At 41.2% G+C, this 13,132-nt stretch overlaps 1 protein-coding gene across 13 annotated transcripts in view; it reads right to left on the minus strand.

Annotated features, from left to right (window-relative positions):
* Window positions 1-13,132, minus strand: part of SVIL (supervillin) — a 113,086-nt gene that overhangs the window by 57,646 nt on the left and 42,308 nt on the right. For 10 of the 13 annotated variants that reach the window (XM_044424844.1, XM_044424837.1, XM_044424841.1 and 7 more), the window contains 4 exons: window positions 10,016-10,073; window positions 9,755-9,906; window positions 7,771-8,428; window positions 3,539-3,622 (listed from right to left, as the gene is read on the minus strand). In XM_044424844.1, coding sequence (XP_044280779.1) covers window positions 3,539-3,622; window positions 7,771-8,428; window positions 9,755-9,906; window positions 10,016-10,073 — 952 coding nt within the window. The remainder of the gene's footprint in view (window positions 1-3,538; window positions 3,623-7,770; window positions 8,429-9,754; window positions 9,907-10,015; window positions 10,074-13,132) is intronic. The other 3 variants (XM_044424849.1, XM_044424848.1, XM_044424839.1) reach the window with 2 other exon arrangements.

Genomic DNA, 13,132 nt, shown 5'->3' on the forward strand with positions numbered 1-13,132 from the left:
AAATGGAGAATTAAGCACTTTAGTCTTTTTCATCCAGGCACTTATGCTACTGAAATTCATAAATAACTGCTTCATTCTGAAATGTTATTCAAGCTTCAGGTAGGAAACAAAATGGGATGGCTCCCTTACCCCCCATCTCACACACAGAGAGATAACTGTTATGAGAAGAAATGTGGGAAAGTGGAAAGACTCCATCTGAATTATAAACAGTGAGGTAATTTTCTAAACAGAAACAGAAGTAAAGAGAGATAACTTAACCTTGGCGTGAAAACTAAGAGCCAATTTGTAAAAAATATTTCTTTCATTTCTACTTAACTTGCTCTTTTCCTCAGCCAGGAGAAGTGAGAAACAGAAGAAGTGCTCACTTCTGCATATTATGCTGAGAAATTTAGTAATCTGAAAGGCTGTAAACTATCCACAGTTCAAGGGAGGAAAATTAGTTGTACCTCAGAACAAATGGTATAGCAGAAAAAAGGCCCTGCTGGATTAGCCCAAAGGCCATCTGCTCCAGCATCCCATTCACACAGTGGCCAACCAAGCTCCTTCTGAGGTGCCTACAGGAAGGATGAGGGTGCACTGGTACCTTCCTGCTCCTGTTCCCCAGCAATCGGCATAAGGAGGCATACTGCTTTATACTGGTGGTTATAGCCATCAGGACTAGTAGCCACTAGTGAATTTGTCTAATCTCCTTTCAACGTGTCCAGGCTGGTAGCCATCACTGCAGGCTGCAATAGCAGATTCCACAGGTACTGGAGGTCCTGTGTGGAGGACCTCCTGAATGGATAGACTGTACAACGGCATGGCAGAAATAGAAACATGTCTACATTATCTTTTGCCATGTCAGCAAAGACAGTTGAGAATTTCTTAGTAACGAAATGAAAACCAGTGAGAAATGAACATGTACATAAATAGTCATTTTCAGGGAACCCAGAGCCTGAAGACTGGCGAGAAAGGCCTGATTTAGACCCAATGGGAAGCCAGGGTGCCCTGGTGTGTAAATGAGTCTGTCTGAACTCTCAGGCTTCTCCAATCCCCTTTCCCTTCTCTTTTGTGCACCAGGAAGAGAAGACTGAAATATTCTGCTTTTAAATAAAACTGCCAGATGTTATTCTCCCCCTCCTTCCATGCAAACTGAGACAATGGCATTCTAACTAAAAGCGTTATTAATTTATGCAAGTCAATCAGGACAGCTGAAGTGACTCACAGAAGTCAACAACAAAAGCATAGATAGAATACCAACTATTAAGGAAATGTGGCCTATTGGTAAGAAGTAAATTTGAAACTGAATTTGAGACTGAATAGCCCTCCTCTTTTCGTCTAACACTTGTAAGGTGAACCCATTTGCCTCAGGGTCACTTGCCTGGCACACTGACACTTCTCAGCTGGTCTGGCGTCTTTAGCTGATGCTGGACTAGAGATCAGGGATGGCTGATCCACCCTCCTCCTCATTAACAGTTCACTTCATCTTCCCATCCTGTCCGAAGCTGTCACTCTCAACCACTGTCTGGATTATCTTAGTCCACTGGTCTTTGTAACCCAGCTACCAATTCTAACTGTTCTTCCTCAGGAGAGTCAGAATGTTCCTACATCTCTAAAAGGCATTTTTGCAGGAGACATGGACCTAATCCTTTAAAAACCTATCAAGTTGCCTGTGATGTCCAGAATCATACTTGAGTTACACTGTAGTTTAAAAACAAGCCAGGATCTGAAATCATGGTTTGATCTGGGCTTATTCACACTACATTTAGTTCATATTAAACAAGCCACAATCCTCTGAGTTGAAATGTCATGGCAAACTAGGTCATTTGAAAAAGGAAGGGCATGCTTTCAATCTCCTCCTCTTGAGTGTAAACGAAGAAGACTGGGTAAAAGGGTGAAGGTGAAAGTTGGGACAGGCTCATTTGCATAGCAGAAATATATGGCTTTTTCATACTGCAGAGGCAGGCCATTATTTTATAAAAATTACTCCCCTGATATAGTTGTGGGAATAAAAAAAAGATTTTGTTGAGACTATGAATCACTTTTGGTTATAAAGAGAGCCAGTGTGGTTTAGTGGCTAGAGTGTCGGACTGCAAAGTGGGAGGTTCAAACTCTAGTCCCCGTTCAGTCATAAAGCTCATAAAGAATCAGTCCTAATTGTCAGCTTACCTCACCTTATCTCAACCTACAGGGTTGTTGTGATAATAAAATGGAGGGGAGATGGAATATTATATAAGCTTTCTTCCTCTTGCAAGGGACACAAGGCAGCTTATATGGTTCCCTTTCTCTCCATTTTATCCTCACAACAGCCATGCTATCAAGTTGGTTAGGCTGAGAGTCTGTGACTAGGCCAGAGTAACCCAGTGGCCTTCATGGCTGAATGGGAACTAGAACCAGATTTCCTAAATCCCAGCACTCTTAACCACACCACACTGGCTGTCCTGTGATGCATGCCTTTGTGAATTGAAAATAGCGTGTCCGTGTTAACAGAGCCGTTTAACTACTTATGCATCCATTTTTATGTAACAGTACTAAGCAGCTGTGCATATCCACCAATCCAAATATTGACAATGAACATCCTAAAGATGGGAAGAAACCTAGCAGTCTGAGCTACATTATTGCCCCAAGTACAAATTTTACTACTGTCTTGAATGGTAGACAATGACTCTAACCATGAGTCACGTTGTGATATCAGCCATAGTTTAGAGCTGGAGAACAAGCTCTGATTAGCCTTAACTATATGCATCAAAAGTAACTATATGCATCTATGTGTCAGACATGTGTCAGAGTCTGGGTGGGACATGTAATCCATGCCCAACAATTCTCTTTTAAGTATTGCTGTACCCTTACTATATGGTATTTGCAAGATCTGTTACTTTCTACATGTTACTTGCTTTAGAAAGTATTACAGCTTAGGAGTGATCACATACTACATTTTTAACAAAGATATTCTCATATGCATATGACGTATAGCAATAAACAAATTAAATGTTACTGTAGCATGTTTTAGCAGCCTGGTTTATGACTACTTCACCTTTCCCATTTTCTAGGAAGATAGCAAACCTTTATGAGAATTCTATGTGTTACAAGGTGCAAGCTGTTCAGAGTTTCAAAGAAAGTCTTAAATATTAACTCTATCCTCCTACACATTTTCATATTATGAAAACTCCACAGCATGAGAAAAGAAGCTCCTATATTTGGTGCTTGCAACATTTCAGAGGCTAATCTGTTGCACTGCAGACTATAAGGAGGGCTAAACATGCTAATGACAGGCTAAATGTAATGCTTTAATTTAGCTGTGGAGCAAACATTAGAGCCCCGTCTATTGCTTCCTACCAAAATATCAATGAGGTGTAAGTGTCCAATAAATTAAAAAGAGAGGAATTCCCAAGGGAGGGTTAGTTTCATCAGAGCAGTTCATTAAATGGAAACTGCATTTTCTTATCCAGTGCCTTCAATTGATGTCGATAACATTGTTAACATGAGAGAAGGGAAACAGAAAAAGGAGAAAGTTAGCACTCTATTAGTATTTAAGTCACACAGCTACATGGCAGTATACCTGGAAGGCCAGTTGATAAGAGAAGCTGTGTCCCCATCCGAATCTTTCTGAAGAAACCAATCGAGTTTTGTTTTCCCTGCACTACTATAGAAAATAGAGCTTCAGATTTTTATTTTTTTAACAATATGTCAATGCATGCACACTTGATTTCCATGCTCATCTCCCATACCATCAGGGCACAATCTTATGCTGGTTTGTTTATTGATTAGATTTATAAACTGCCTTTTTGCTTACAAAGAACTCAAAGTGCCTTATAGCATTCTCCTCCTGCACTTAATCTTATCCCCACAGCAACCCTGTGAGGTAGGCTGGGCTGAGAGACTGTTACTGGCCCGAAGTCAGCCAGGTGGCTCCATGGCTGAGTGGGGACTAGGACCCAGGCTGCTTGAGTCCCAGTCCTGCACTGTTATCTACTACACCACACTGCCATGGCTCGGGCACGCTGGGAGTTGAAGGACTTGCTTTTCCATCCAAAGAAGCATGAGATTGTGCCCCTAATCCTAACACAGTTATCTTGTGATTAATAAAAAGACTTTTGCTCACAAAACGTAAAAAGGAAAATGGCAGTTTTAGCATAGTTGCTTCTGAACTGGAATATATCTAGAATATACACAGAAATTATAAGGACAATAATGTCCACAAGATGGACTACTTCTCCTAGGTATGTGTATGCATGCTTGGCAAAACTATCCACTGAAATTATTTCATGTCCTGCTTGATGCTTAAGCTGAGCAAGATATTCCCAAGAAATAAGCTAGCAACTGATTCAAATTAACAAATGATACCTTAAGAAAACTAATTCTGAAGAGTTGATTGGTATGTTTTAAGAGAGGTTTATTCTGAAGTTTCATTTTCAAAGTAGGAAGAAAAGATGAGAGGAAAAGAGAATGCTGTAAGTGATTAAAGAAAAGGAAGACAGATTTATCCGGAATATAAGCACTACTTTATCCTTATCTTTTACTTCTTAACTAAATTAACTAGAATCCTTTACTGGGGTTTTGTTCAAAATAAAAGCACCCTTTCATTGCTTTTGAAGAATAGCAGCCCAGGGGGAGAATGTTCTCCTTTTCTGCCAATATTTATGTATTCAATTTATATATCATCAAACAGAAAAATACCCTCAAAGCAGCTTACAATAATATAAACCCAAAACAGTAAAATCAAAACCAACACAGATGAAAATATCAAAAAGAACATTTCAAATATTAACTAGCCATCAGTAATGAATGAGGAAACGAACCCTTAGGACTCACAACCATGAGAATATGCAGTGAGTCGTTCCACATTTTAAAAAACAAGTAGCAGCTATGCAAGAAAAGCATTTAAACTGGAAATGATCCAAGCAAGTAAACGACTAATTGCCTCCTTTAAAAGTAAATTTTCAGACCAGATTCACATAACAAATACTTGCTTTCTGACTTGCACCGATAAACAACAAGTTGTGCCAGTTTTCATTCACGCAGAAATTGCACCAAACTAAATAATAATAATAGTAAGTAGAGCAATGGCTTCCACATTTGGTCCCTTGCAATACTCAGTATTCCTTTTCCAAGGAGCTGCAGATCCTGAAAAGTATGCAAGCTTGAGAGTTTGATGCCAGAGTGAACTAGCTTAATCTTTTGCATACAAGAGCTTTAGAGGGGATCATACTGACCTGAGATGAAGCCAAAATGGAAAGGATGAGGAAAATGACTATGTGAGAACGCCCTGATTTAGATTTGCTTTATGTGTACTTTGATCTATGCTAACGAGGTGTGTGCACATATACCTTAGTGTGCAAGGAACACACAGAAGGATCACGTGCCATTTGAAGAAATGATAAGAAATCATTCCAGTTGGGAGTGGTTTTAAACATACATTTTCTGGATCAAGAAGGCAAGAACTTAAAGGCATTTAAATTAGCAATCAATATTAAAATATGTTAATTATTTATCAGGTGATTCATATTTTTTAAGGATACAGTGTAACCAAAGTTCCATCACTTACTACCCTTCACTACAGGAGATCCCCCCCCCCCCCCCCGTAGATTCCCTGGAAGCCATTCAGCCCTATTGCTACTGTTTCTTTCATTCCCTTGTTTCCTGTTTCAGCTTCTTCTGCTTTCTGTTTTCTCCTGTAGCAAACACGATGACATCACCCTTCCACACAGCCTACCAGGCCAGCTTGCCTGCTAGTGCCATTGAGAGCAAATTAAGTCCGTTTAGAACTAGGGCAATGCTTCCTGAATGAGCAAACATCCCCTTGGCTCTCACAACAATCCTTCCCAAACTGCTGAAAAAAATTAAGTGGAGGGAATCTTCTACAACTGCCGAAAGTGTCCATGAAATTTCCATGCAGAGAAAATGGCTTGGATTGAATAAAGACTTCTATCAGCCTAGCTGGATAGTTGCATAATTATGTAAGAGAGAAGTGATCTTTTGAGAGCCACACTGAAAGAGATGGAATCCTGTCCCCATTGCACATAAAACCTGAAAACCACATAGTCATAGAGAATCTAATTTTCTTAGTCTTTTTACTGGTTCAGAAATTTAGACAAGTCAGTGGCAAAAAGTGCAGCCATAGCAATGACCAATTAAGAATTAACACTCATCTCATTTCTGAGTGCACAATAAAATACTGGAGAGTTAAATTGTGCAACTACGTACTATGAAGTGACATGGGAGGCCCTTGCCTGTGGCCAGCTGAAAATTCTTTTTGAACATGTTGAAAGTTACAATCTAAAACCCACTTAAACTGAAGTGCTTGCAGGCAATGTTTGTTTCTTTGACGCCAATAGTTATTTATGAACAAGTTATGAAGAAACCAGAGAAATGTAGAAACCGGCTTGTTTCCCTCATGTAGCCTTAAGCCTCAGTGTGTTTACAGCTGCCTGAGGGGGCTTTATTTAGGAGTGAAAACAATCTGAAGGTAGGACAAGCACATAAATTTGAGGCTGGGTTCTGAGAAAGTAATCTCCTTCTACTATGTGGAAATCAGTAATCTCTACTATGTGGAAAGAGCGTTCTTCCAAGTAGTCTATATATTTGAACGTGTGATACCAGAGATACCCACTCTTGTGGCTCTCTCCTCAATTCTGTTATTACGTCTCTCTCCAATTTATGGTGACCCCTTGAATGAATGTCCCCCAGAAGGTCCTGTCCTTGACAGCCCAATTCAGTTTGGATTAATCTTCTCCCTCTTGGCTTTTATGTGCTGTTACAACTAAGGCGCCATTGGGGTAGTTATTCTTGATTAGCCAACTCTATTAAGATGCCTATAAAGGAAAGAGTAGCTTCCTTCCAGTGATCTGGCTCTCTCTGCTATTGTATTTCTCTTCAACGGCCTCCCAAGTGGCGGCTCCCCAGTCCCTCAGAACTAAGGCTTTGGCAGGAGTATTCTCCTGCTACTAATCACAGCTACCTCCTGTGCTATTTTTCCTTTAGAACTAGCCTCAGGGTTCAAAGTGCTGAGAAACTCTCTTTTCTCTCTCCATCATCGCTATTGTCATATTTGCTATGAAACACAACTTTGCTTTCGCTTTCTCTCTGCTTGTAAAGAATTCAATTCAATACAAAAGAAAATGGCACATTAAAATTCTCCTTCCTTTTCTGCAAAATCTCAGGAAACTTTTTATTCTGACTACACAACACTGTGTAGCCCCAGGTAGCACCACCAGCCAGATAATAACAGGACACAGGTAAAGTTGGCCCAGATGTTCCATGGACAGGGAAGGGCTGGAACAAAGAGGCCATGCTTGTGGGTGGACAGAAAAATCCAACTGGAGTTGGATAAGAGTTATTGCACCCTTTGAATTAATATCAGGATTGTCTAAGATTTAACACTGTGTTTTTCCATAATCATTTGAGGACAAATAACATAAATTTTCCTTTCCAGACTTGTACATAATATGCTTTCTTTTTAAAAGGTATAAGCATTTTGAGCATGTTGTCCTTTCCAAAACTCCTTTCCTCAAATAGTTCTCTGCTCATTGAACAAATAGTCCTCATAAACCTCATAAATAGCAGTTCTCAGACATGCAGAATGTAAGCTTGGTCTGCTGTTACTTTCTGCCACCTTTGATCTAAAAACACTGAGACACAGTGTGTAGCTTGAACACTTTCTGCTTCCTTTGTAGATCTGCTTTCCAGTCATAAAACCTACACCATGAGATCAGCTTTCTTCTTACCATCATCACCATCATAAAATAGTAAAGATATTCCAAGGCCCTTGAAGTAGCTACCATGTATACTTACCCTAATCTGGAGTCATTGAGGGAATGACTTGGTGAAGCTTGATGTTTTGGAGAGGAAAGGGAAACCCTGCGAGTTTGCTTTGGAGAGCTTGGCACTTCACTTACGGAGGAGTCATGGCCCAAAAAGGAAAAGGATGCCGAATTCTCTGATGCAGAGGGTAGATCATTTCTATTAGAACTGGGCTCTGGGGCTTTTCTTTCATAGTCCTCATTCAAATGCAGTTTTTCCCTTTCTGGAGAACTCTCTTTCTCCTGCCCAGAATATTCCTTTGACTCTGAAGCAGCAACCCTCAGCTCCTTATTTTCAGTTCTTGCCAGATACAGAGAACCATAATCTTTGCTTTCGTCCTCTTTCTTCTCGCTCTTCTGTACTCGCTTCTCAGCCACATCCTGTTCTTTCCTTGTCCTGGTGTATTTGGATGAATATTCTGAATCCACATCTGAATCTATCGAGAGGCCGTATTTTTCAGCTAACTGACGTCGTCTTTCTGCCTTGTACCTAGCTATCCTTTCTGCTTTGGATTCAAGCCCCTGTGAATCCATGACTAATGGACTGTAAGAAGAGGCCTTTGGCTTTCCTTCAGTGGATTCTGCAGGGTATCTGGATCTACTGTGATTTTCTACTGAAGAATCCGAAGCTGCTTCTTCATTTGATCTTCCTATAACAATATAGAAGGGTCAGCAGTTTTTCCTGACTTCTCTTCAATTATTCTCTTGTTTTTTGGGAACTAACCAAAACTACAGATTTGAAGGTGTCAGTTCTCTAATCATCCACCTTTTCTCTTTCAGGGTGCTTGCAGATGCCTATAGGTTATTAGCAGTAGGAATCCTCCATCTGGAAGCACTCTAAAATTTCCTTCTATATACCTGTGTTCAGTATAACTTACAATATTTGCACTGGATGCCAAGGAATATGGGAAAACATAGGTTAGCAGGATTCCTAGAAGAACCTGTACCAAAAGCCTTTGCTTTTGGCTCTATGGATTAAGAACCTCCCCAGTGTGTAGCTAAAAATGGTCTGGGGTTACATGCATTCTTTCTTCTCTCTCCATCCCCCACTCACATAGTTCAAGGACATCAGTGGCCCACCAGTTCTTGAATCTTTCTATATCTTCCTTATGTACATCTAGAGAGACAGTTGCATTGCTGACTGAAACTGAGGGGAGTTCATCATTTGCAACATCATACCAAAACACAGTAAAATCCCCTACATGATGTGTATTTTTTCAGCTTCATTACTTCGTAAATGCAGTATCTCCATATAAAGTCTCTTCTAATCACCTTTTTGTACAGCCCACATTAAAGAATTTTTTTAAACCATACATTAGAAGAAAACAGCAGCTTGCTGCATCAGGTCCAAGGGCCAGACAAATGCATCCTGGAAGCCCACAACTGGGCATGAACGCAGCAGGCTCAGCTCTCTGCCTCCAAAATCTGGCTTCCCGGGCATACCTCTCTCAATATCCAGGCTACATTTGGCTCTTCTGGCTAATTGCAGCTGATGAGACAAGCATTTGTCCGAGCCCCTTGTAGGACCACCAGTTCTTACTTTCGGTAGCATCCAGCTATGCAGCAAGTGGAGTTCTGTTCCCACAATGCTTTTATTCAGGAGGCAATTTCATGGATGTCCTTCTTCCCACCACAGAGCCACAAATCCCTTGCAAATCTACTCCAGGGGGCTCTATAACAGTGCATGAGGGCGTAGTGAGAACTGTATGAAGATGGGAGGAGCAAAAACAACCTCCACCCCTTCATTCAGTGGGAGCCAACACTGGATCAGAGTCTGGAACGGGATTACTAAATCCAACCCAACAAGCTCAAAAAATACGCTTCTGAACTTTTTTTTTGCTAGCAGGTTACAAGGTGATAAAGTTCAAGGACTATATGATGCCCAATCATAGCTAAGCATAATTTCTACAAGTCCAAATTTGTTACACTGCTTGACTAATATTAATATTAGCCTATATTAGAAATATATTTCTTACCAAAGTGAGGACTATATGGGTCTGTGGCACGCATATATCTTGGTGTGTCTTCTTCTAGCAAGCGATGGGTAACCAGCCCAGGACAGTTCTGTAAAAGGACGGGCTGAGCATCATTTTCAATTCCCTCTAAACGCCTAGCTATCCTCTCTTTCCTGAGAAATATGAAAGAAGAGGTCAGGCCGGAGCAGTAAATGTACTTTATACTAACAAGTTTTTAAAAATAATATTTATTAAAGTGCAAAGAGGAAGTTGTAGAATTACCTCTTCATTTCTAAGGTATCCTGTTGGTTTGGTTCAAAGAGTTTTCTTAATTCAGAAACTAGAACAAAACAAAACAACACCCCCCCCCCCCAGAAAAAGGATTAAAACACTGAAGCAAGGTGTTTTGCAAATAGAAAGGGCTTACATTTTTACAAAACAATTATAAACAAAATGTTAAGTCAGATAACAATTGGTTTTGACTAAAAAAGGGGTAGCAGCTTTTTCTTCTTTGGCTTTCTTACTGTCCTTCCCCTGGGGAAAAAGAATAGTATTCAAAGTATCAAGGTAAACACTGTATGCTGAATGCCTGGGAAAAGGAGGACATTTCACTAGACATGAATGACAAAGAGAGAAAAAGGGAGAGGGAGGAGGGAAGGAGGAGGAGCCGGTGAAGGTGGCAGCCTGGCGGAGAGGATACAGTAACATCTGAGTTCCTACGGAGAGTATTCCACAATTAGGGTCCCACCATTGAAAAGGTCATGGGCACAGTTGCTACACATCTCGCTTCCACTAATAGTGTCACTCAGCACAGGGCCTCTGAGCAAAATATGGCCTACTGAACTGAAGGCAATAGCTCCTTTGGTGCTTTCAGTGAACAGGGATGCAACGTCTGTTTGTTCATCTTTTTAAAAAACCACACCTATCATGCCTCCACCAAGCCACTTCAGAATCCAACAAGCACCGGGCTTTTACTGACTGTTACTAATGCAGCTCTGACAGTACGTGACATTATGTAGTTTTGCTGCTTGGACCACGGACACCATGGCTGCTCAGCAACACTAAAGCTAAGCACAACACAGGTTTTGAAGGAGGCCTGTGGGTGCATGTGCATCACTTCTCTGTAGGCTTCAATCATTAGGTACAAGCTGAAGAAATAAGGGTCGAAGGCGTATAAGCAACGCGTAACTTGGCCAACGGTTCTGTAGGTCAGTGCTCAGGCCAGAAGCTGCCATCAGTGTAGCCACCAGCATGCAACATATACAGAAACAGCCAGGATGTTTCTTCCTTTTAAACTGAGCTATGATGCCCCAAAGCAAAATCCCCCATGTTTTATTTAAAAGTGAGACCTGCAAGAAAATGTTGTTGCTTATCCCCCACCGCCTGTGAGTGCTCCTGTTCCGAGCCGAGGGGTGGGGCGAACATACACTTCCCCCGCCTCTAGGGCCTTCCCCTTCCATGCATTCAGGGATCCCTGGCCTGTTAGGAGGTAAAACACACACTCCTAAGTATATGGGCACTGTGCTTCCTTTTGGTACCCTTAGTGTTGGGATGCAATGGCAGTTTGGCAGCCCTAAGTAAAGGCAACAGCCTGGTGGACTATCTCCTCAACACCTTCCAAAGCAAGACTGTGACAAAAATAACGCAGACCTAGGCTGTGCAGGATTACACTTTTTCCACACTTGAGATTCCAGACAGTTGTATCAGTTACAGAGGCTAAAATATTACTGGAGACTCTCCCAAAGTGACTGCGCTCCCATTCCCCTTTAAACTGAGCGAGCAGGCAGGCAGCCTGCATCCAGCTCCTCTGCGTGTTCTTGTAAGCAAAATGCACCTTCACTTATGTTTAAGGGTATTCTGTTTCCAAACAGGTTAGTAAACCCCTGAGAAAGGTGGTCAATGAGATGTTGCTGTTTCCATACGGCCTGTAATGTGTATGTTGTCTGTGCAAATCACTAGCACACTCACTATTTTCATGATTCCATTGTGAGGTATACAATTTCACGCAGGCGTGCTGGGCTGGGCTGGACATCAGGATAAATGTTTGACGGTCGAAATTAAGACTGAGCTGCAGGAAGTTACCCAGCACAGCTGCCAAATACAGAGCATTTGCAAGTGAGGGGAGAAGCATTGTTAAGAGATGTGACCCAGTCTGCATTCACACCAGCTTTGCTTAAGTTGATTACTTGCATGGATATTGCAGAGTGTGAAAGTGCCAGAACTTCACCCATCAGGGAAAGAGCAAGAGCACTTTGATTTTTAGCCTATTTTGGAATGCTGCTCAGGGTACTTTCTCAGCTATTTTGCAATAAATTCCATCAGAAATCATCTTAGCTTTGAAAGCTATATATTGTTCAAAGTGTATTTACTTAAGACACCCGTTGGATGAAGTATGCCTATGTCAGAATGTCCTAGATTCACTACAAGGGCATTAAAAAAGAAAGAAAGCTGCAATATATCTGCCTGTATTTTATTCCTGTCAAGAAGCTTTAACTTTCAGGAAGTAACAGTCTCCCTATCATGCTAGTAAATGTTTCATGATGTGGGAAACATCTTAAGGCAGGAAAAAGATATAAGACTGAGATGTAAGTCACATGACAGCCCTGTATAGTCTATTTTAGGGACTAGTTTAAGAGGAAAATTAAAAGCTTTTTGCAGCTTCTTCCACAAGGGGAAGACACAGATAGGTCTAAATTGGTACTTGGAGTATTCCGCATTTCCGAATTGTAAGACAACACTGAACTCCCTCAGCAACCTCCTGGAAACATTTTGCGCATTATAGCTGTCCATCTGTGACTCTTTTATAAAGCAAAGGGAATTTGAATGACTTGGATTGTGGCCAGTTTCAGAGCAACACTCAGGAACAAAAATGGGAATGGGATATTTTGGAGTAAACAGAAATGGCAATGGGCAGGAAGGGGCTCCTCTATCACCATGCCAGACTAAGCAGTGACCCTGGGAGTGGGAGGAGATGATCACTGCTTTCTCCTGCAGGACGCCTCTTGGCTTGTGTGGGAGTTATCTGGTGCTACTCCTCTGTAAGAGGTCTTGCGAGGGCACTGCTCCATGATCACAGCACACTGCAAATAAAATTGGAAGTCTAACCCCACAGCCTAAAGCACTTACACATGGAACCCTAAAGCCCAGTTACTAAACAGTCACATAAGCCACCCTGTGTGTAACATCTCAGTGTATTGCTAATGGTTTGTCTCACACACACACACACACACGCACCAAGCAGCCTTGTGCAGTTCTTATCTGCAGGTGCTTTTAGTTTAAAGGTGAATGAACATTGCTGGAAAATCTTGTACACTGGAATGAAATTCAGTATTTATTTCAGTATGTCATATTTTGCATGGATTGGAGTTAAAATTTCAGAATAAATTCCCTGCTTTTTCC

The sequence above is a fragment of the Varanus komodoensis genome, unplaced genomic scaffold, assembly GCF_004798865.1.
Source record: "Varanus komodoensis strain SLA01 unplaced genomic scaffold, ASM479886v1 scaffold15, whole genome shotgun sequence".
Classification (NCBI taxonomy): domain Eukaryota; kingdom Metazoa; phylum Chordata; class Lepidosauria; order Squamata; family Varanidae; genus Varanus; species Varanus komodoensis.